Source organism: Dryobates pubescens, chromosome Z, assembly GCF_014839835.1.
Source record: "Dryobates pubescens isolate bDryPub1 chromosome Z, bDryPub1.pri, whole genome shotgun sequence".
NCBI lineage: Eukaryota > Metazoa > Chordata > Aves > Piciformes > Picidae > Dryobates > Dryobates pubescens.
The window spans coordinates 140,097,784-140,121,287 of NC_071657.1; the positions used below are offsets into that span (position 1 = coordinate 140,097,784).

The 23,504-nt window shown below is 42.6% G+C and overlaps 1 protein-coding gene across 1 annotated transcript in view; it reads right to left on the reverse strand.

The window, feature by feature from the left end:
• Nucleotides 1-4,267: 4,267 nt before the first annotated feature.
• CAPS2 (calcyphosine 2) overlaps nt 4,268-23,504 on the reverse strand; it is a 34,540-nt gene continuing 15,303 nt past the window's right edge. Inside the window, exons 8-15 of the mRNA XM_054177876.1 lie at nt 20,331-20,426; nt 20,129-20,222; nt 17,192-17,307; nt 12,659-12,735; nt 11,187-11,341; nt 10,458-10,577; nt 8,327-8,423; nt 4,268-7,001 (exon numbers count right to left, since the gene is read on the reverse strand). Of these exons, the coding sequence (XP_054033851.1) occupies nt 6,826-7,001; nt 8,327-8,423; nt 10,458-10,577; nt 11,187-11,341; nt 12,659-12,735; nt 17,192-17,307; nt 20,129-20,222; nt 20,331-20,426 (931 nt within the window). The 3' untranslated portion in view covers nt 4,268-6,825. The remainder of the gene's footprint in view (nt 7,002-8,326; nt 8,424-10,457; nt 10,578-11,186; nt 11,342-12,658; nt 12,736-17,191; nt 17,308-20,128; nt 20,223-20,330; nt 20,427-23,504) is intronic.

A 23,504-nucleotide genomic window follows, 5' to 3' on the forward strand; every position in this document is an offset into this window, starting at 1 on the left:
GTAAGCAAGCAAGCACAAAGAAATGGACATTACTTTATTGCTTTTCTTACCTTGAAACTGCTTCCCTGGGGATGCTGGCACACAAATCCTGCCAGTAGCAACAAACACAGCAGTTTTCACACACAAATAGAATTAATCCGTCCAAAACTATAACACGAGTCAGGAGAGAAATAAAAGCCAGAAAACAGGTACCTAGACGCTATCAATTACAGCTAACCACATCAGATGCCATAATAAACATTAAGAATAGAATAGAATAGAATAGAATTAACCAGGTTGGAAGAGACCTTCGAGATCATCATGTCCAACCTATCATCCGACACCACCTAATCAACTAAACCATACAACCAAGCATCCTGTCAAGCCTCGCCCTGAACACCCCCAGCGTCAGCGACCCCACCACCTCCTCAGGCAGCCCATTCCAGTGGGCAATCACTCTCTCTGTGTAAAACTTCCTCCTAACCTCCAGCCTAAACCTCCCCTGACGCAGCCTGAGACTGTGTCCTCTTGTTCTGGTACTGGTTGACTGGGAGAAGAGACCAACCTCTGCCTGTCTACAAGCCCCCTTCAGGTAGTTGTAGAGAGCAATAAGGTCACCCCTGAGTCTCCTCTTCTCCAGACTAAGCAACCCCAGCTCCCTCAATCTCTCCTCATAGGGCTTGTGCTCCAAGCCCCTCACCAACCTTGTTGCCCTTTTCTGGACACGCTCCAGCAAGTCAACCTCCTTCCTAAACTGAGGGGCCCAGAACTGGACACAGTACTCAAGGTGCGGCCTAACCAGTGCAGTGTACAGGGGCAGAATGACCTCCCTGCTCCTGCTGGCCACACTGTTCCTGATGCAGGCCAGGATGCCACTGGCCCTCCTGGCTGCCTGGGCGCACTGCAGGCTCATGTTCAGCCTACCATCAACCAGCACCCCCAGGTCCCTCTCAGCCTGACTGAGAAACCTATGATACCCAGAGTATTCTTTTTCCTGAGGGGTACTTTCAATTCCCCACAATCAAAAAGGGATGCAACAAATAGTGTAGGAGCCACAAAACAAAATATTGCATAGGGTCATCATGTGGGTACCATCTTACCACAATGATTTTCCTAAGAACCCTCCACTTCAGGTAATATTTTGCAATGTTCTGTGGAAAAAACAGGTTAAGCAGGTCTGGAAGGAAATATTGCTTGCCTCTTCCATTGCTAGAGAGGTCTCACAATGACAACAAAGCCCTGACTGCTTCTCAAAGAAAAAATGGTTAACAACAGGAAAAACAAGTACAGAATTATCTGTCTCAAAGATGCTGAGTATGAAGGATAAATTATTAAAGTAATAAATAGGGGGGGGAAAGTATGTGATTTTCTACCCTTTTCTACCTTTTCTTGCCAGAGCCATTTTCCTGTTGTGGTTTTGTTTGTTTGTTTGTTTTGTTTTGGCTTTTTGTTATTTTTTTCTTTTCCTATGTACTTAACAGACTAACACATAACAAATCAGTTATATGCTTTCTCTTTTACTATCAAGAGACAGCACTCTAAAACACTATCAACAACCAACAAATCAAATAACCAAACCCAAAAAACCCAACAAAACAAAAAAAACCACCAACTCCCCAAACCCCAAAATTGAATAGCACCTCCACACAAATACAGTGGTAGATACATTCTTGATCTTTTGGTTTTTCTGCCCCCAAAGATCCTCTAACTTTGATCAGCTGGCTGTTACAGTTGGAAGTGGGAACTTTAGTCTAGTCCCTGAGAGCAAAGGCTGAAACTAAAATAAATCACCGTTGGATGTAAAAGGAAAATAATGGTAAGGTCTATATAATTAATTGGATTGCTAATGGAGATAGAGAGCAGAGGCAGAAACAGTTCTTTCTCTCTTTTCTTCTTTTGTCACTTCTGCTTGCAACTTCTTTTTCTCTCTTCTATAGCCTTCCCTGGTTTGACTACTGTGTGAAGTACCAGGAGGGAAGGAGGGATTGGGGAAGGAGGTGCATGGATCCCCTGGATCTGTCCAGCAGGGTCTGCGGGGTTTCTGTGTTGTTTATAAATTGTAACAGGATATATGTTGTACATCTATTGTATATTTTGTATATATTCATTGCATTTCATATTTCTTGATTGTAGTCTGCTTGTAAATAGAGCTTCATTTGCTTCCATCCCAAACTGAGCTGGTCTAGCAATTTTATTCTGGGGGTAATTTTTCTCAGAATGACTTGGAGAAAATCCACCACACTGGCAGTGACTCTAACAAAACATAATGAGTTTGAGGGTGTGAATCAGTGAGAATACCTCCTTTAAGCAACAATGCCAGCCAAGGTGCAGATGCTGACAAAGTGCAGCTACCAAAGGTTTGCACATGCAGCCACGCTTTCCTTTTTAATAGTCTCAATCATTCCAGCTAATGTTCCCAGTGCCTATTCATTTGGTGAAGTGGCCACAGACCTTGAGAATGAGGACTTTTATCACTTCATTAATTTCCACTTGTCTCCCAGGAGCATGTGCTCCTAAATAGGACAAAAAACATTTACAGCACAATGTGCTTCTGATACTCTCAGTTACAGAAGGCTGCCAAGACTCATTAACAGAAATGTGAATCAGGATGGCATCAATATCTTTATCAATGATCTGGATGAGGGGATTGAGTCCATCACCAGTAAATTTGCAGATGACACCAAGCTATGGGTAGGGTTGATCTGATAGAGGGTAGGAGGGCTTTGCAGAGGGACCTTGAGAGGCTGGACAGATGGGCAGAGTCCAAGAGCATGAAATTTAACACATCCAAGTGCCAGATTCTGCACATTGGCCACAACAACCCCATGCAGTGCTACAGGCTGGGGTCAGAGTGGCTGGAGAGTGGCCAGGCAGAAAGGAACTTGGGGGTACTGGTTGACAGCAGCTGAACATGAGCCAGCAGTGTGCCCAGATGGCCAAGAAGGCCAATGGCATCCTGGCCTGCATCAGAAGTAGTGTGGCCAGCAGGAGCAGGAAAGTCATTCTGCCCTGTACTCAGCACTGGTTAGGCCACACCTTGAGTACTGTGTCCAGTTCTGGGCCCCTCAGTTTAGGAAAGATGTTGACTTGCTGGAATATGTCCAGAGAAGGGCAACAAAGCTGGGGAGGGGTTTGGAGCACAGCCCTATGAGGAGAGGCTGAGGAAGCTGGGGTTATTTAGCCTGGAGAGGAGAAGGCTCAGGGGAGACCTTCTTGCTCTCTACAACTACCTGAAGGGAGATTGTAGCCAGGTGGGGATTGGTCTCTTCTCCCAAACAACCACCAACAGAACAAGAAGACACAGTCTCAAGCTGTGCCAGGGAAGGTTTAGGCTGGATGTTAGGAAGAAGTTCTTCCCAGAAAGAGAGATTGGCCATTGGAATACATAGAATACATAGAATAAACCAGGTTGGAAGAGACCTTCAAGATCATCACGTCCAACCCATCAACCACCTAAACAACTAACCCATGGCACCAAGCACCCCATCAAGTCTCCTCCTGAACACCTCCAGGGATGGTGACTCCACCACCTCTCCCGGTAGCCCATTCCAATGTGCAATCACATAGGGCTTATGTTCCAAACCCCTCAACAACTTCGTTGCTCTTCTCTGGACTCATTCCAGCAAGTCAATATCCTTCCTAAACTGAGGGGCCCAGAACTGGACACAGTACTCGAGGTGCAGCCTAACCAGTGCAGTGTACAGGGGCAGAATGACCTCCCTGCTCCTGCTGGCCACACTGTTCTTGATGCAGGCCAGGATGCCATTGGCCCTCTTGGCCATCTGGGCACACTGCAGGCTCATGTTCAGCCTACCGTCGACCAGCACCCCCAGGTCCCTCTCTACCTGGCTGCTCTCCAGCCACTCTGACCCCAGCCTGTAGCACTGCATGGGGTTGTTGTGGCCAATGTGCAGAACCCGGCACTTGGATGTGTTCAATTTCATGCCCATCTGCCCAGCCTGTCGAGATCCCTCTGCAGAGTCTCTCTACCCTCCAGCAGATCAACTCCTGTCCCCAGCTTGGTGTCGTCAGCAAATTTACTGATGATGGACTCAGTGCCCTCATCCAGATCATCAAATGTGCTGCCCAGGGAGGTGGTGGAGTCACCATCACTGGAAGTGTTTAAGAGGGGCTTGGATTAGGCACTTGGTGCCATGGTTTATTTGATCAGATGGTGCTGGGTGATAGGTTGGACTCGATGATCTCAAAGGTCTTTTCCAACCTGGTCTATTCTATTCTATTCTATTCTATTCTATTCTATTCTATTCTATTCTTCTGTTTTCTATTCTAATTCTAAAGACAACTGATTTTATGAAGCAGTGAGTTTCAGGAAAGGATCCGCCAGCTTCTGTGAGAACACCACATCTACGAATACTTCCTAAATCAGAAAACATAAGGTAACAAATGTAGAAAAGTTTTTTTTTAAACTTGTTTGAAGACAGCAAACCCCTGAAGACAGCTCCAGAAAGTTTTAAAGCTACAAAGCACTGACCAAAGGAAGGGATTCACGTTAATCAAATGCTTAGAAGTCAATAGGAGCAAATCAGAATGCAATTAATCAGCCTGTTGAGACCACCACTAAGGAAAAGAAGTTGGAGGCCACAGACTGTTTGGAATACTATTTCTGTTTTTCCTCTAACTTTAAGCTTGATGGGCCAGCCTTGAGTACAAGTTGGTTTGAATTCTGTGTCACCAACTTAAATTTAGACAATGAAAATCAGTGGGCAGATGTTCTGAGGCAGCCTGAGGCAGCCAGTGATGCATAGCTGACCACGTAGTTAATAACATATACCTAGCAGGTTTGACATAATTATCAGAGTACCTACTTGTATTTTCAGGCAATTTCTGACCTTCAGAATTTACTGCAGATTACTCTGTTAACTATCTGTCTTCGGATTAAGAAAAAACAGCACTACTACCAAAGCTAAGGAAATAATGTTCCTACTACAGCACCTCATTGTAGTGACAGGAACAAAATAAAGAATGCTTCATTTGCAGCAGATGTGACCTGTACAGCCTCTGATGATGAGCAGGCCAAGAACAGACACATCCACTTGTCATCAGTTTTTCTGTTCCCATAGGATAATGTGGAATAATCTGCCTAAAATCATTGCAAAAATGTTTGGCATTGCAAACAGAAATATGCCAATACTCATTTCATTGAGCCACAATGTTATACATAGTATAGGTGGTGCTTGGAAAAACTAACAATGCCACTTGGTATTTCTGGGCCATTTGAACAGACCCATTAACAAGCAAAACCCTGTAAAAACAGCTCAAGTTGCCCTTCACAGAATCACTGATTCCAAGAACACTTAATTAACAAAAATCTTTCCAGTAAAAGAAATTGCAGCAGGAACGGGCACTAAGAAATCGTAATGAGCAACACCAGAACTCTTGCTTAGAATGAGCACTGACAGAATTTGCCTTTCTGTGCAAACCATTACCTGCAGGTTTTTGCAGCCTCCAATGAACCTCCCCAAATCCCTCACTAGACAATTTGGAGCAGAAACTGCAACTCTAGTTACAACTGAGTACATGGTACAGACAATCAAATCATAACAAGCTGAGAACAAGAAGAGTGTTGCTCTACAACAAAGCAGCCAGCCACAGAGGGATCCAAGTCACACATTTCAAACATTCATTCCAGGACTGCCCTTCAATTTCTAAGAAACACGAATTCTGTCCCAGAGGAAGGTTCTGGTAACCACAGACTATAAAACTGAGCAGACAAGCACAGAGGAAACCAATCTATTTTAATTGCAGAAGCTTAAGAAATGCAGTTCAGTATACAGTTACACTGAAACCAAAGGCTACCTCTCTATATAATTAATATTACATTTTTTATTTCTTACCACAAAAAATTAACAGGATCTGTTACACTGAAAATCAGATCTGGCTAAATGTTTGAAGCAGCAATGAATATTTAATTCGTGGTTTAATTTCTGTGGTGACAGAGGTGGCTTTTTTTTTTTTAATGCACTTCTCTGTTTTATATTTTCAGAGTAGACAGGAAATGCTGTATCTCAGTTTGACAAAGGATACCATTGTTAAGTTTTGGTAAAAAAACCCAACAGCAATAGAAAGTAAAGAAACTAGATGTTTAAATATAAATTATTTTGGAACCCACTTAGCAAAATACAGGAAAAACTTGTATTAGAAAATATGTGTACTTAATGAACCCTTTGGGATTCAATGCTCAGCTTAGGATACCTGACTGAGACAAAAAACAAAGATCAACCAGGACAGTCTGCAGGCCAGAGAGCTAATTGGTGTGAACATCTCTGCACTGTCACTACTGCAAACATCCTCAGAATTGGAAGAGGCTGACGGGCCGTCTTTCAAGCTAAGTACCAGCATGAGAAACAGGGACCAGGGCAAAGAACATTTAAAGAACTAACATATTACTTTTATAAGAAGAAAACTCTCAAGAAAAGCTACTTTTGATATTTCTACAGTCAAATCTAAAGCTTTTCACAATGCACCACCAAAACCAGAATTTTCTCTTGCATTTTCTCTTTCACACATTTTAGTATTCTAATTCCCTCTCATTTTAAAACAGGCCACTTTCTTCTAATGTCAAGCAAATTATACCTTTTGGTATGGGGAGCAGCCTTTATTACTAGCAACGAAAAAGAGTGAACACCATTTATATTAAAAAAGTGGTCAGCATAGCTCAACAGAGGCTGCAAAATTTGCCATGAATTATTCTACAAGCATTTAAAATTTTCAGTCCACAGTATCCATGTAAGACACTAAATATGAAGTAATGAACATCAAAACTCCATTATTTAGCTCACTCTTTGTTTAGAAAATATCTCATCTTCATTTCTGGTGCCTTATGCTCTAAATTCCCCAAGAGTTCCTTAATATATTAACAAAGTCCTCATCATCCATGATTCCAAAACTTAATCCTTCATAGTAATCTTCAAACTTGGCATAGGACACTTCATTGGGGCTGCTGCAGGATTCTCCTAATGTTTCTAGAAAGGATGATTTGATCTCTTCTTCTGTAGCTTTCCCTGGGAGAGTATATTTTTCCATTAAACACATTTTCCAGAATAGTGAATATATAGCATTTGATATAATTCAAGGCAAAAACCTTTCAAATTTCACCTTGCAAATATTTGTTTCTTGAACAAAGCCAATGATCTGACTTCAGATTTGTTATTGGCTCATTTAATACAAGCAGAAATTATCTTTTTTAAGTGACACATGATGACATTAAGTATCAACAGAAACATGAGGGAGGCCACAGTCAATTTCAATGAATTATGAGATCAGGAAGGTTTATTTCTTCAAATGACTGCAAACATGGAATAATGCATTTTTAAACTCAAATATTGGTAATTCAGAAGTTATCTTGTAACAAAGCATATTTTTAATGTAACAGAGGTGTAAAGCTCTAGGAAGACCTTAAGATGCACGTGTGCATTTCAAAAGCGTTCTACAATTTACGTGTGACTTAATCTCCAAATCTTGAGGATTTCCTAGCATTGAGAAAAAGTTTAAAAAAAAGAAGAAAAAAAAATAAAGAGGGGGAAGGCAGGGGTGGGCAGGGCAACAAAATACATCATTATAGCAGTGGAAAAAATTCCATATGTAATATCCCTATACCCCCATGATGTCTTTTCATGTGGTACCATTAAAAGCACTGGCAATGCAAAAAACATCCTCTCCTCTACAGGTAAAGCACAGGGGTCAGGACAGCAGGGATACTCATAATGACTGGTTTGGTATATGGCAATGCTATTTCAGAAACTGACATAGAAATACTTAAATTCCTTTTTTATTCAATGGCAGAAATGGAACGTTTTTGAGAATCCTGAAAAATAATGAAGATATCAACACAGCTTCTGTAAGAATGACAGTCCTGTCCCAGAAATAAATAAATAATTTATTCAGAAGTAACTTCAAGTGCTGAGTACATCAGCTGGAAACACTTCATTTTCATATCACTGTTTTCCATCCAAAGATGCAAGCAGCAGTGAAAACTACTAATACCATATGTGCCACTTGTAACTTGCAGACCAAAGCTGAGAAATAACTGCTTCAGCATAGTCCTACACAGGTAGGGAAAGAAATTACTCAACATGTGCAGCAGTTGCAGCTTGATAAAGCATGAAAATTGTGTATAAGAACTCCACTACTATTTTAAACCATGTTCCAGATAGACACATAATGGCTCATCAGAGGACAAGAAGTTCTTTTGAACAGCCCAAGCCCAAGCTGATATGAAAACTGTTTACACTTGCAACCAGTTTCTGGATCTTGTACCTCTGCTAACAAGATGACTTCAGTAGGTACAGGTATTTTTGTTCATTTTTATTTTATTCATGTGAATTACCTGCCAATACTAGAGGATGTTTCTTGGCACAGTAACATTTCCTGATATCAACCACAGGTACACTCCCAGTTTTGCTGAAATCTAGTTTTATATAAGCCTATAAGGAGACAAGAGTTTCATGTAAGGAAAAAGTGGAAAGCTGTAAAGATCAAATATACTTAACTACTTAGTCCATATTTTTAGATCATGTGCCATGGATTATGTCATCTTGCCTAGACTGAGGGGTGACCTCATTAATGTTTACAAATATGTGAAGGGTGAGCGTCAGGAGGACAGAGCCAGGCTCTGCTCAGTGATGTCCAGTGATAGGGCAAAGGGCAATGGGTGCAAGCTGGAGCATAGGTTCCACAGGAACCTAAGGGAAAAACTTTTTCACTGTGAGGGTGACAGAGCACTTGAATGGGCTGCCCCAGAGAGGTTATGGAGTCTCCTTCTCTGGAGACATTCAGAATCCACCTGGATGCACTCCTGTGTGACCTACCCTAGGTGATCCTGCTCTGACAGGGGAATTGGACTAGATGATCTTCCGAGGTCCCTTACAAACCCTAACATTCTGTGATTTTATGTAAAGCACCAGATACCAAAAAATAATTCCAGATTATAGAGTTTCATGATTATTTCATCTCAATAGCTCTCACATCAAAGGTGGTCACCTCATCAACTCAATAAAACAGTTTTCTCTCCAAAATTTCCAGCTTGCCCTTAGAATCTGAATTTAGGCTGCTTCCCTGATATCTAGTTGCCTCTCTACTGTCTGGTTTGCAATCGGTGTTTGGTACTGCAAACGCTTCCACTTTACATTACAGACATGAACAAATGGCATTTCAAATACCAGAAGTCTCATAAATATAATTATCAATTGTAGGTCTCAGAGGAGGAAAGTATCATAGTCTCCTGGTTTAGACACTGAGGGAAAGAAGCCTGCACCCAGCTATAGTGATCTGCCAAAATGAGGAACCAGACTTCTGGAAGGTGGCAGACGCTTTATACACTGGATTGACATGTAAGAATAGCACACACCTGCATAAACTCAAACTAATAAAGGAATTAATTTTTTAGTTTAAAACCAACTAATTCAACAATGGAACAGCATGCAGGCCTCTAATTTATGTTTATTTTAATAAATCTAAAAAGTCAACTACCAGATGCATAATTTCAGAAAAACAACCACCAGAACATGGTGAATAACGAATTCCAAAGTTAGACTGAAAGATTTGCTGATGACACCGAGTTGTGTAGTGCAGCAGACAGCTGGAGGGAAGGGATGCCATCCAGAGGGACCTTGACAGGCTGGAGAGGTGGGCACAAGCCAACCTCATGAGGTTCAACAAGAGTAAGTGCAGGGTCCTGCATCTGGGTTAAGGCAACCCCAGGCACAAATCCAGGCTGGGCAGTGACTGGTTGGAAAGCAGCCCTGAGGAGAGAGACTTGGGGGTGCTGGTGGATGAAAAGCTCAACATGAGCTCTCAATGTGCACTTGCAGCCTGGAAAGCCAATCAGATCCTGGGCTGCATCAAGAGAAGTGTGGCCATCAGGGCAAGGGAGGTGATTCTCCCCCTCTACTCGGCTCTGGTGAGACCCCACCTGGAGTACTGCATCCAGTTCTGGAGCCCCTATTACAAGAGGGATCTGGAGGTGCTGGACGGTGTCCAGAGAAGGGCCACGAGGATGAGCAGAGGGCTGGAGCACCTCTCCTATGAGGACAGACTGAAAGAGCTGGGGCTGTTCAGTCTGGAGAAGAGAAGGCTCCAAGGTGACCTTATTGTGGCCTTCCAGTATCTGAAGGGGGCCTACGAGAAGGCAGGGGAGGGACTGCTCAGGATTTCAGGTAGTGATAGGACTAGGGGGAATGGAATGAAGCTGGAGGTGGGGAGATTCAGGCTGGAGGTGAGGAGGAAGTTCTGCCCCATGAGAGTGGTGAAGCCCTGGAATGGGTTGTCCAGGGAGGTGGTTGAGGCCCCGTCCCAGGAGGTGTTTAAGACCAGGCTAGATGAGGCTCTGGCCAGCCTGATCGAGTGCGGGGTGTCCCTGCCCATGGCAGGGGGGTTGGAGCTAGATGATCCTTGCGGACCCTTCCAACCCTGACTGATACTAAGATATCTACACTTAATACATCTGTAACAAAACTTACCTTTCTTACAAATGCTTTCCTGTACTCATTCATTTCTCCAAATACAGCACGAGTAAATTCCCCATAGTCAACCTTATCACTTTTGCTCTCATCAAGAGCAAGCCATAAGGATTCAAAGTCCTGCAATTCAAACATATTTTCCCAATGTTCTTCACTCTACATCCCAGAATGAAACAATTGCTACAACAGGAAATTACAGCAGTCACACATGCAAAAAGCCCCACCAAAAAAACCACAAGCAAACAAACAAAACCCTCAAAACCAACTCCTAAATCCAAACTGACTCAAAGATTTGTCAAAATAATGCAAGTCATCATCAGCCACTGCTGGTCATAATTCACATAATTCACAGCTCTGGTAGCGGTGAGCTGCTTTTAAAATAAAATATATAAACCAAATAAAAATATAAGCAGATAAAAACAACTAAATTATTTTTTGAAAGAAGAAATGGACTGCAATCCCACTTGCTTCTTCATGATGTTGAGAGATTGAATACGTTTTATTTTTAATAATTTCACATAAAACTGAATGTAGAAATGCCAACATACCACAAGGGAAACACCCTCCAGCACCTCATCCTGCAGCCTGTTCCCCCACCAAAAAACCCTCACAAAGCCATCCAAAAAAGCCTTGCAAAGAACAGCTATAAAACTTTAGCTTTAGGTAAAGAAGAGATTCCATGAATTAAAGTAAGATAACACTCATTCTTACAGTTTCACCTAGACTTACCCCTTCAGGCACTTCCAAATGGAATACGTTTAGAGCTTCTTTAAAGGCTGCCCGAGAGAGAAAACCATTTCTATTCTTGTCTACTTGTCGGAAATAGCTTCCTAAGCCTGTTAGAACTTGAACTCCTCTTTTTCTTAGTGTCTCTCTGAGACTACCTGAGTATTGAGAGAAATAAAGGACACAATGTTTACCTGAAGGGAGCTACTTGCTATAGAGCTTATACAAAAAGCAAAGAAAAACACAACTACTTACAATACTGCTGGTTAAAATGACACACAGGCTTACATGTCTTTGATGAGAAAATGTCAGTTCAAAATGAAACGATCAGTTACTTGACATCTGAGTTGAAATCTTATAAAGCAGCAGCAACATTTAACAATACCTTTGAGGAGATCACAGAGGAAAAGAAGAATGGCTACCACATTCTACAAGCTCAGATGATAAAACTCTTTTCTTCTGCCAGAACTGATTCCGTGTGATTTAACACACAAAGTAACTGAGGAACACTACTATGGTAATAAAAGCATGGCATTCTGGGACACAGAGCTGTTTCTTCCCTGTACAAACATGTTAAATACATGTGGAAACGAGAACAAACAAAAGTAATGCTGCAATGGTTCCAAAGTCACATGCAGAGAACTATTTCTATGCTAAGAGAGACAGACTTATACAAATCTTTAGGTAACGGGTTTATTTCAGGGATACTTGAGTTTCTCAGCATACTCTGTTAATAGAAGTCATCTGCTATTATTCTGTCTTCAAATTACTTGTATTTACAATTATAAACCAAAACAGGGGGGAAGGTGAAACAAGGAGGTTCTTTCCAGTGAAGTTCAAATTCAGACTTATCTTAAAAGATGTCTTGAAGCACATATATATAACCTTCTACCAGGCCACATGAAAACATCTTAGATGTAGTAGATTTCTCAGGTAACTGAGAAATCAATTTGCATCTGTTATACAAAGGGGGTGGGGGAGGTAATTAATAACGGGAAGATTAAAAAAATTCCCCATTTATTAGTCCAATAATTTTTCTAAAAGTGAAGAATGTGTGAACAGATTTTAGTGACCAGTGTTTGCTGTCATTAACTAAACCAGGTTTACTTAATCACTGAATTATTGAGGCTGAAATAGACCTCTGAGATCAAGTCCAGCCTATGACCTAACACCAGCACATCAACCAGACCATAGCACTAAGCACCACATCCAATCTTTTCTCAAAGACCTTCACAATTATTCTGTACCATCGCCACAATCTTCAGTCAGACTGTTTAATATTTAAAGAAAGAGAGAGGAGAAAGTAATTTTTATGATTGATTTACGGTAGTGTCAGATTCTAACAATAATTTGGCAAATATCTAACTTTTGTTTATAGAAATAAAATCTTTACAACATAGCTATAATTTCTTGTGTTGAGCTGCAAAGATAGAGATACAAAAGTTAAAGTTAAATATGTTCTGGTAGACACAAACCTTGAATCTTCTTGAAAACTCCTCTGTCATCAGCCACTTGCTTTGAACACTCTTGCTTGAATTCCACAGAAGCAGCTCTAAAATAGTCAAAATTAATGTTGATTGGTAAAATTACAGGTAATATCACTGAATTCAAAACAACGGTAGTAAAAAACATATTGAACTTTGTATTTCATTCTTATACTACCAATTGCTTGAATTTGAGACGGCATAGGCAAAAGTCCTTGCTGCGTATCTGCAGAAAAATTCCTTTCTTGCAATAATCCATTAGCAGCTCCTCTACCAATTCACTAATCATGGACAATTCCTCCCGTGTGTAAAGTCTCCAGAAATTTGTTGTATTTCAAGACAGTTCTAATCTTCAGCTCAAGCCAATGGAAGAGTTTAGTAAAGCAATTACAATTAGCTACCAACATGAAAATAATTTGAAGTAGCTACAAATCTCTCTTTAGAAGAGAAAGAGCAAGGTGTAGACCCAAAGCTGCATCTGAGTATCTCAGTGATGATCTAGGAATTATGGTTAACTTTTGTATTTTGTCAGGCAAGTTCCCTTCTAAGAAGGGCTTTCCAGAAGCCCCTATCAGAAACTATTATAAAATAGTTGACAAAATTCTGTGGAAGCATCATTTGGGGTGAGGTAGGGGGAGGAACAACAACAATTGTTTTAATCAGAATAGGAAGGCAAATGGAAAAGAACTACTGTCAACTTTCAATGGCTTACTCACCAGGGCTTTGCCATGGAGCACTCATCCTACTTTCTGAGGCCATAGACCTACCTCTCTGCTGTCTCTTAAGACTTTTGATTTCCACTTTGAGTACCTGCCATTATGAAGTCCCTAAAAGCTTCCCTGTGTCTGTCATGGTTTAACCCCAGCCAGCCACTAAGCACCATGCAGACGCTCACTCAGACCTCCCTTCCCACAGTAGAGGAGATTCAGGTAAAAAGCAAAACTCAAGGGTTGAGATAAGAACAGTTTAATAATTGAAATAAAAAGAAATGTAATCATAGTTGTAATAATAATTGTAGTGAGAAGGAAGATAAAAAAAGAAAGACGTAAAATCCAATTAAAAAACCCAAGTGATGCACAGTGCAATTGCTCACCACCTGCTGACCCATGCTCAGCCAGTCCCAGAGAATGGATTGGCATCTCTGGACAACCCTCCCTGCCCGTCCCCATTCCAGTTTATGTATGAAGCATGGAATATCGTTTTGGCTAGTTCAGGTCAGCTGTCCTGGCTGTGATCCATCCCAGTCTCTTGTGCACCCCCTCACCATCAGAGAATGGAAAACTAAAAAATCCTGGTCAGGAAAAGCACTACTTAGCAACAACTATCAGTGTGCTATCAACATTATTCCCATACTAAATCCAAAACACAGCACTGTGCCAGCTACTAGGAAGCAAATCAACTCTGTCCCAGCCAAAAATGGGACACCATCAGACCACCTAAACTGGAAAGTCAGCAACCACCTACAGAGGACAGCATAGTCTCTCAAAAATACATGTAAAACAGAAGATTCAACATGTAAATCAAAAGATTTGTGGCTTGTAACAGCAGGGCATGGCTGCTCCTGAAAACCTGCAGCAGACCTTTTGGACTGTACCTAAGCAAGATTCTCTGTGAGAACAGTAACAGAGGTAAGACTACTCAATTCATGAGCTTTGCAGCAGACGATACAGAGCTCAGTAACACCCTCAAGAAAAAGAATCTGGAATTTGGCCAGTAATGGAAAGAACAGAGCAAGAGCATAAAAGCTCAACAATCTGTTGCACCACAGGTAGCAGAAAATCCAAAATTACAGCCTAGTGAGCAAGTCTTCTTTCTGGAGGCTTCAGAGATAATATTGGATCAACTCCAAATTTCACAGGTATGAAATATCAACAAATTCAAGAAAAGTTGCTTCTCAGAATGATAAGCTTCTAAGATGTAAAAAGTCTTACATAAACTACCTGAAATTATATTACATTTCACTGAAACCTTGCAGACAGAGAACAATTAGCACAAAGCCTCATACAACTATTTATTATGACCCCGGCCTGTAGCACTACAACCCCATGCAGTGCTACAGGCTGAGGTCAGAGTGGCTGGAGAGCGGCCAGGTAGAGAGGGACCTGGGGTACTGCTCGATGGTAGGCTGAACATGAGCCTGCAGTGTGCCCAGGCAGCCAAGAGGGCCAATGGCATCCTGGGCTGCATCAGGAAAAGTGTGGCCAGCAGGAGCAGGGAGGTCATTCTGCCCCTGTACACTGCACTGGTTAGGCCGCACCTCGAGTACTGTGTCCAGTTCTGGGCTCCTCAGTTTAGGAAGGAGGTTGACTTGCTGCAACGTGTCCAGAGAAGGGCAACAAAGTTGGTGAGGGGTTTGGAACACAAGCCCTACGAGGAGAGGCTGAGGGAGCTGGGGTTGCTTAGCCTGGAGAAGAGGGAAGACCGTCTTGCTCTCTAGAACTATCGGAAGGGAGGTTGTAGACAGGCGGATCTTGGTCTCTTCTCCCAGGCAGCCAGTACCAGAACAAGAGGACACAGTCTCAGGCTGTGCCAGGGGAGGTTTAGGTTGGATGTCAGGAGGAAGTTCTATACAGAAAGAGTGATTGCCCATTGGAATGGGCTGCCCGGGGAGGTGGTGGAGTCACCATCGTTGGAGGTGTTCAGGAGGAGACTTGACGGGGTGCTTGGTGCCATGGGTTAGTTGTTTAGTTGGGTTGGATTGGTTGATGGGTTGGACGCGATGATCTTGAAGGTCTCTTCCAACCTGGTTTATTCTATTCTATTCTATTTCTACAACCAATTGCATTTGAATTTACTGGTTTATTTACTCTCAGCTCACTCTGGCTCATTCCCTATAAAGGGATCTTAAAGTGAATATTATCACAACTGAGAACAAGCTTTATGTGCCTAAACACTTGCAGACAGAAAAAATAACACCAGTTAGATTGTGCTAAGAAAAGTAGTCTTTAGATACTGAGCTTATATAATTGAGATTGTTGTTGCTGTTCCTAGGCAAGAAGGGATTGAAGCATCTGATACATGAGGAGAGGTTGGGAGAGCTGTAGTGGCTTAGGGTAGAGAAAAGAAGGTTCAAGGGATCTTAGCAGTGTGTATAAATACATGACATGAGGGACTAGAGGAGACTGAGACAGACTTGGCTCAGTGGAGTTCAGTGACAGCACAAGAGGCAAACAGCACAAAGTGAAACACAGGAGGTTCCCTCTGAACATCAGGAAGCACCTTCCTACTGTGGGGGTGACTGAACACTAGGATAGATTGCCCACAGAGGTTGCACAGTCTCCACCCTTGCAGATCATAAAAGGCCTAACTGGATGCAGTCCTTGAGCAACCTGCCACAGAACAAGAGTTGGTTGATGGGTTGGACGCGATGATCTTGAAGTTCTCTTCCAACCTGGTTTATTCTATGTATTCTATGTATTCCCTATGATTCCATGACAGTATGAAAATTCCTGCCTTGTAACATCTGCCGTTGGCTAATGCTCCTCACTAAAATTTGAGTAATTAAACTCTGACTGCATTTCCGATACTGTTCTCTGTTCTGGCACCACAGCAAGGCAATAACTTTTGTAACAAGGTTTTATTGTTTTGCCAAGAAGCAGTACACACACAATCAAAGCCAGAAACCCCTGAGAAAGACTCTGCATTTCCTTTACAGTTTACTTCCGTAAAGATACTGAGATGTGAATATTACCTTCAAAAATAACACATACTCAAAGAATAACCATGCACCTAACCATCTGAACAAGCTCTAACAAATCCCCATCTTTAGGACTATGGAACAACATAAGCTACTAAAACCTCTTTTGAAAGGGTAAGTGCACCAATACTGCCCCAGTGCCTCAACCTTCAACATGTGTCAATACCTGGAAGAATGTAGGGATAGAAAGAGGAAGGAGGAAGGAAAAAGAAAATGAAAAAGCAAAAACACAGAGGAAAAACCTCCAATCCTTACCCTGGTTGTGTTCAAACACTTGTGCAATCATGAGGCCGTGCATGCCTCCATCCTGGGGGTGTTCAAGGCCAGGCCTTGAGCAACTCGGTCTAGAGCTGATGTCCCTGCCCATGGTGGGGGTGTGGGAACTAGATGATTTTTAAGGTCGTTTCCAACCCAAACCATTCTATGATTCTAGGACTGATACAAGCTTTTAACTTAAGTTCCACCAAAAAAAAAAAAAAAAATTAATAGATAACGTCGATCACAAAAATAGCATTTTCCCCAAACACAGTATTTTAGTTCATCATATAATGAAAGTTGTAGTATATGATTTGTATATAAACCCATCTGAGTTCAAAGCAAGTAAGACAGTTTAGTAGTTTGATGAATTCTGATTTTAAAATTACTCCTTATCATTCTGGAAAGTTACTGAGTTACAAAACATCCACTGACTTGCATTGTTAATGTCTCCTAACAGCGGCCTAGCTACAGATTATTTTTAGCAGTGTAAGATATGAGAAGCTCTTTACTATACATCTTTTTTGCTTAGGGAAGGAAAGGTAATTTGAAAAATAGGTATCTGTACTTACTTCAGAAAATCCACAGCTGCTTCATCAATACTTATCACACGAAGGGTGAGAATTGGGTTCTTCTTACAACTTTCTGGAAGGTTATGATCAACACTTAGGAAAGTTAGATTAGCTCCCTGTTGGTAAAGCACAAAAATGATGCACAAATAGATTGTATATTTCAGAAAATATGTTCTGCAAGGCTTCCATGTGACTGTTAAAAGCCTTAGTATGAAACAAGGGAGAAAGTTGTGGCTAAGGTCAGTTACTGCTTTCAACAGAGCCTTTCTAGTACTGAGTAAAACCAGCTCCAGGATCCAAGATGGCATATTGTCCTCTACACAGAGGTTTGTCTAGAAGGAGGGCCTACTTTGCCTAATCTACAGCTGAGAAATATGAAAATACCGAATGTTGCTCACTCAGTTTTTCTTCTCCCTTCACCCTTATGGGATACAAAATTCACTGGACCAGAGAAAAGAGCCAGGGAAGGTGGCACACTGATCCCATGACAGGAGAGTTCTCTCAGACTAAAGAAACTCTCCACAGTTATTTTCATTAGCCTAAAATCATGCTTGAGACAAACAAACAACTAAAAAGTAGCATTCCCAAAGTTCACATTATTCCATTGCCAAATTTCACTACTAAATACTGAATAACACCATGGTATTGGTAGTGTCAAGTTCTACTACCCAGTGTAGTTGCTTCTGAGTATTACAAATTCCCCTTCCCTCCCAGTTGAGGACAGAAGACACATCTCACATTCTTTAAAGTTAAAAATGCTTTTTGGTTTGAGAGAAGAGGGAAGGGGAGAGAAAGAATAACAGCAAACTAAAAGCAAAGAATACAGAGAAGAATCAAAAAAAGCAGTAGCTTTAACTGCTTTAACTCATACATTAGGAAGGAGGCAGAGATACTGTTATTGTGGAAGTGTCTCAAGAACTTGGATTTTGTGAGAGATTTGTATATCTTAATGTCAGCCCAGAAACCCAGTTCCCAGGTAGGGAGATACACAGATATGACATCATTCCAATGAACTATCAAACTCAACAGTACGTTTTCTGGATGGCTTTAAGATGCATCTTTATTCAGTACACATTTCCACCTGCAGGTTGCAGAGATACACATGATAATAAACACAGGCACACATACTCAAAAAAAATTTAAAAATAGCTTCAACCTCCTTACCATCAAGAAAATAATCTATTCTATCATGGAAACTCCTGTATTGTAGCTGCATGTAAACAGTTAGGATTAGGCAGGGGACTGGATAAAACACCCTACCAACTAACATTGTCTCATTTACTTTTAATACTCCATTCAAACATGGGGCTTGCTCTAAACAAGATTTGCACAAGGCTGTGAGAAACCCAGTGAAAACACACTTGAAAAATTGTTGAAGCATTTATAGACCAGGAACACTGACTGCAGTACAGAAACACAGCAGTAGAGCAGATGTGGTTTGATTTGTGGTCAGACACCCAAGCAGCTGGCAGATTAAGTTTACCATTGTTTCAAGAGCTTTCTCTAACCAGTGAGAAGAAAACACTTTCAAACTTCAGGTTAACAACAATTAACCTGCAATTTCCTTGTTCCAAAAACATATGTTGTTGTAGTTTGGGCTGGGTGTCCTCTGCTGCGGAGGTGTTTCCTGTGTCCAGAAGTCCAGCCCAGTGGGTGGACACAGGAAATTATGTATTTCTACCATAATCCCTTGCACCACTATAAATTTTACGGCGGGGTCTGGCACTTCCTCTTGTCCTTCCTCTCCGACATCTGGTAACTGGGGGAGAGATCTCCCGGCCATGGGCCTGGCTAGGCCCAAGGCCACGGGGGGATGGGCAGTCTCAGATCTGGCCAGCTGAGACTAGCCTAGCAGTGGGGGTGGGAAGGAGAAGCCCTGGGGGCTTTGGGTGCACCCTCAGGTGGGGATGGGATCTTTCTGGGTCTATTTTGGTCTCTTTCTTGTCACTATGTTTCTTTTTTTGTACACACTCACTGTTCTCTATTTAAACTTTCCATCACTTTTGCAATCTGTTTGTTTGAGTCGTTATTTCTGCATGTGGCGGGGAGGGGGTTTGCCCCAACCCATTACTGACTCATACCAAAAATGCTGGCAGACCTTGCACAGATTATTAAAAGTATTTTGGTCTACTTCATCTTGAGAAGTCTCCTTCCAAAGCTGTTCATTTTGCAAACGAAAAGGTCCATGCTGCCTGCAGCCTTGTGCCCTCTAGTGGGACAATTACAAACAACAGCTTAATCTGAAGCCATCGATGGACTCTCGACAGGAAGCGTGGGACTGAAAAATAACCAAGATTTGCAAAAAAACTTTAATTCAAAAAAGTCACTAAAGAGAACGATTTTCAGTCTTCCCTGAAAGCTACATTACAATTTTCAACTCGATTCCTTTGGCAGTTGCAGAAACTTCCACACCCAGCCCGCCCCCCCACCCCCCCCCACCCCCCCCCCGCCCCGATACATACTCCCAGGCAGGAAAGGCCTCAAGGTGAGGCTTGAAGGAGTGAATCTTATCAGATCTCTAGCATCCCTGAATCTGAGGTCCTTTTGTTTGCTTGCAGAACCCACTAATTAAGCAATTGACCACAGTCAAACCGAGAGGTATAAATGGAGTTACGAGAGGAGTGCTTTGGCTCAGGCATGTTTTGTGTCATCTACTCCAAACAGTTTCTTGTTCACTTCAGTTACTTGTGCAACCATATTTTCCCAACTGATATCCAAACCTGTGTGGTGGGTTGAGAAACAAGTGTGTCCCAGAGTGTCCCAGCACTGTCCCTTCCTTAAAGGCACTGCCTCAAACGGTCACAACCTGTCATTTCATTGTGTTGCAAGGAGAGCAGATTTAATTGTAAGAAATCAGTGTCTGTCAGCCCCTGGTTTTGTCTGTCTCCTTCAAGACACTTCCAAACTTGCCTTAGATTCAAGCAGAAGAATACTTACAACATAGAAGTCACTAACATCATAGGCTTTTCCCTTCCTTTGTCCACGCTGATGTTGATACACTCCCTTCTGAATGAAAGGCAAGACATTTGTTCTAGGGGAAAAAATACGCAAAACTGCTATTTAAACAACTGCATTTATTGGAGTTTCCCAGATAGTGGAAGGTTTTGTTCTAAAACCTTCTAAAAAGTAATTATCCTACCTGTTTTTTCCAAACTGTCGGAATTCATACACAGTAAGGGATCCATCACATGCAAAAAAAAATCCAATCAACTCTCTACAAGCATCACGACCATTTCTAGGAGGAAAATTGAAAAGCACCTTTATATTTTAGCATCTATACAAATCTAATTCCACCCAAACCCACATAACGCTTCACAGAATTCACAAAATCATTTAGGATGGAAGGGACCTCAAAGCTCATCCCATTCCAATGCCCTGCCATGGGCAGCAACACCTCCCACCAGCCCAGGTTGCTCAAGGCCTCATCCAGCCTGGCCTTGAACACCTCCAGGAAGGGGTGCATCCATCACCTGCCCAAGCAGCCTGTTTCAGTGTCTCAACACCCTCACTGGAAAGAATTTCTTCCTAATCTCCAGTCTGAATCTGTCTTCCTCAAGCTTCAATCCATTCCTTCTTGTACTATTGCTACAAGCTCTTGTAAAAAGTCCCTTCCCAGGTTTTTTGTAGCCCACTTCAAGCACTGGAAGGCTGCTATAAGGTCTCTGCTCTTCTCCAGGCTGAACAGCCCCAACTCTCACAGCCTGTCTCCATAAGGCTACTCCAGCCCTCTGATCATCTTGTGGCTTTCCTCTGGACCCACCTCAGCAGTTTGATGTCCTTCTTATGCTGGGGACATCAGAACTGGATGCAGTACTCCAGGTGGGGTCACAGAAGAGCAGAGTAGTGAAGGAGAATCACCTCCCTCATCTTTCTGGTCACACTTCTTTTGATGCAGCCCAGGACACAGTTGGACTTCTGGGCAGCAAGTGCACATTGCTGGCTCATGAGGATTTTCTTATCAGCTGACAGCTGGTCATCAGCTACTGCTCCCCAAGCCTATATTTGTGCTTGGGATTGCCTTGCCTTGGGTACAGGACCTTGCACTTGACCTTGTTAAACTTCATAAGGTTGGCTTGGGCCCACCTCTCCAAGTCCCTCTGGATGGACCCCTTCCCTCCAGCATCTCAGCTGGACCACACAGCTTGGTGTCATCCACAAACTTGCCTTGGGGGCACTCAACCCCAGAGGTTGAGTGGTTGACAGAGGTTAACCAGTACCATATTACACAATTATTTTTTGTTTCTCTGAAAGAAGTATCTCACTCTTTTCTCTACATCACCATGGAATTCAGCTTCTGGATTTGAACACATATTTTAACGCAATATTCTGTTCTCCACAATGTTAAAAACACCTTCAAGGATTCATCTTTTCACATGCCAATACAATTTTCATTCATTAACTAAAAGACTACTTGGCACCAGCACTACTCTGTTCATTATGGTATATGAAGCTATGTTTATTAAAGTGTACAGCTCACTGCTTCAGAAAAGCACCGCTTTCAGAGCTGAATATGTTACTGCTAGTTGGTTCAAAAGAGTTTCAAATGTACCCTAAATCTGCATATTTAATGTCTATGGAGCTACACACAAGACCCAAAGCTGTGTGGTGAAGGCACATTATGCCCAGATATTGAATCTTGTCCCAGCATGTGGACAAGTTCCCCCTCCTTCAGGAGGAAGACAAAAGCCAAGGCATTAGCCAGGCCAGCACGCACCCAGCGCAGGCAGTGCTTGTGCAAATACCAAGTATGGCATAATTCTAGCTTCATGCTTTCTGTAGGCTGAAGCCAGTTGTTTATGAGAGTGCCCATTGGTCAAACCCAGCCTCAAGGACTCTATAAGTATCACCCCAGTTGATAAACAAGTTGCCCTCTCTTTCACTTTGTCTCTCTACTTGCTCGAGAGAACAACTCTTGAGCCATAGTCTCTGCCATTGAGCTCATTGTTATTAGCTTCTCTTACTCATACATGCATGCATACTGAAAGCCTCTGCATCGTGAGAAGGAGCCTGAGAATTATCTCCAGAGGGAGGACCTCCGCTGAGCCTGAGAAACCCAGTGTCGTCACAGCCAGTCGCACTGACCAGGAGAGCCCACAGTGCCACCAGAGGACTGGACCAAATGTAATGGGTTGGGGCAGATCCCCTCCCCACCACAGGCAGAAATAACAACTCAGACAAACTGATTGCAAAAGTAGTGGAGAGTTTAAATAGAGAACAGTGAGTGTGCACAAAAGGAAACATAGTGACAAGAAAGGAACCAAAGTAAACCCAGAAAGACTCCAAACCCCACCTGAGGGTGCATCCAAAACCCCCAGGGCTCCTCCCTCCCCCCCCCTTCTCCTCTCATCTAACCCCCTTACCCCCGAGGGTAAGATCTGCCCAGTTGCTGGGGAGAAGGGACTTGATCGAGACTGAGTCCACTTTCCCTGCTATTGCGGGAAAGGAGTCGCCACCTGTGCCGCTCTGAGCCCTGTAAACCTCAGGGAAGACTAAAGCACCCTTCATGCCTATACTGCTCCAAACCCGGGACCACTCTGAGGGTCCTGCTGTTCCTTTAAGCCAAGTAAACGATAAGGCGCTGCTTAACGCAGCCGCATTCTCTCCCTGAGGCTGTTTACATCAGCCCCGAGAATCACTGTAGCCAGGCCGACCCCACAGCCTTTGTCTGCTGTTGTCCGACCTCCGAGCCCACCTACAGGCAACCGTCGCCCTGCTCTGCTGTGCGAGCCGACTCCGAGGGCCGACCACATGGGCTGACCCCGACCAGGACCAATCCCTAGTGTCTGGAGGGAATCGACCAAGTCCTGAAGGGGACCTGCTCCCGAGCTAAGCCCAGGTTCCATTATTCCTCTCCACTGCTATGGAAAGAGGAGACATCCACCCAGCGCCGCCATCCAGACCAGCCTAGGAACCAGTCCAGCAACAATTGTCTGCCGGACCTCCACCTTTCCATCCACTAGCACTCTGTTCAAAGTATCCGCGTCTAGCAGTGTAATCTCTGACGCACAGAAATATTGTTAATAGCGCTGTCTACAGCTAGAAGCCGCCCGCGTCCTGTTGAGTTGCCATGTAGTGGCCAAGCGGTAGAACTGCACCCTTCATTACATAAATACAGATATAATTCTGTAGATAGTTCAATTGAGTTCTAATCATAACACTAAGCCACTTATGGAATGTATTTCACGAACGTGCACTAGAACATGTATATAAGTTAGTGATTCATTGGTTATTAATAATATTATAATTAATAAAAATAATATTTTCAGAATTCCTATTTCATATTAGTAAATGTAATAACCTCTTCATCACAAGC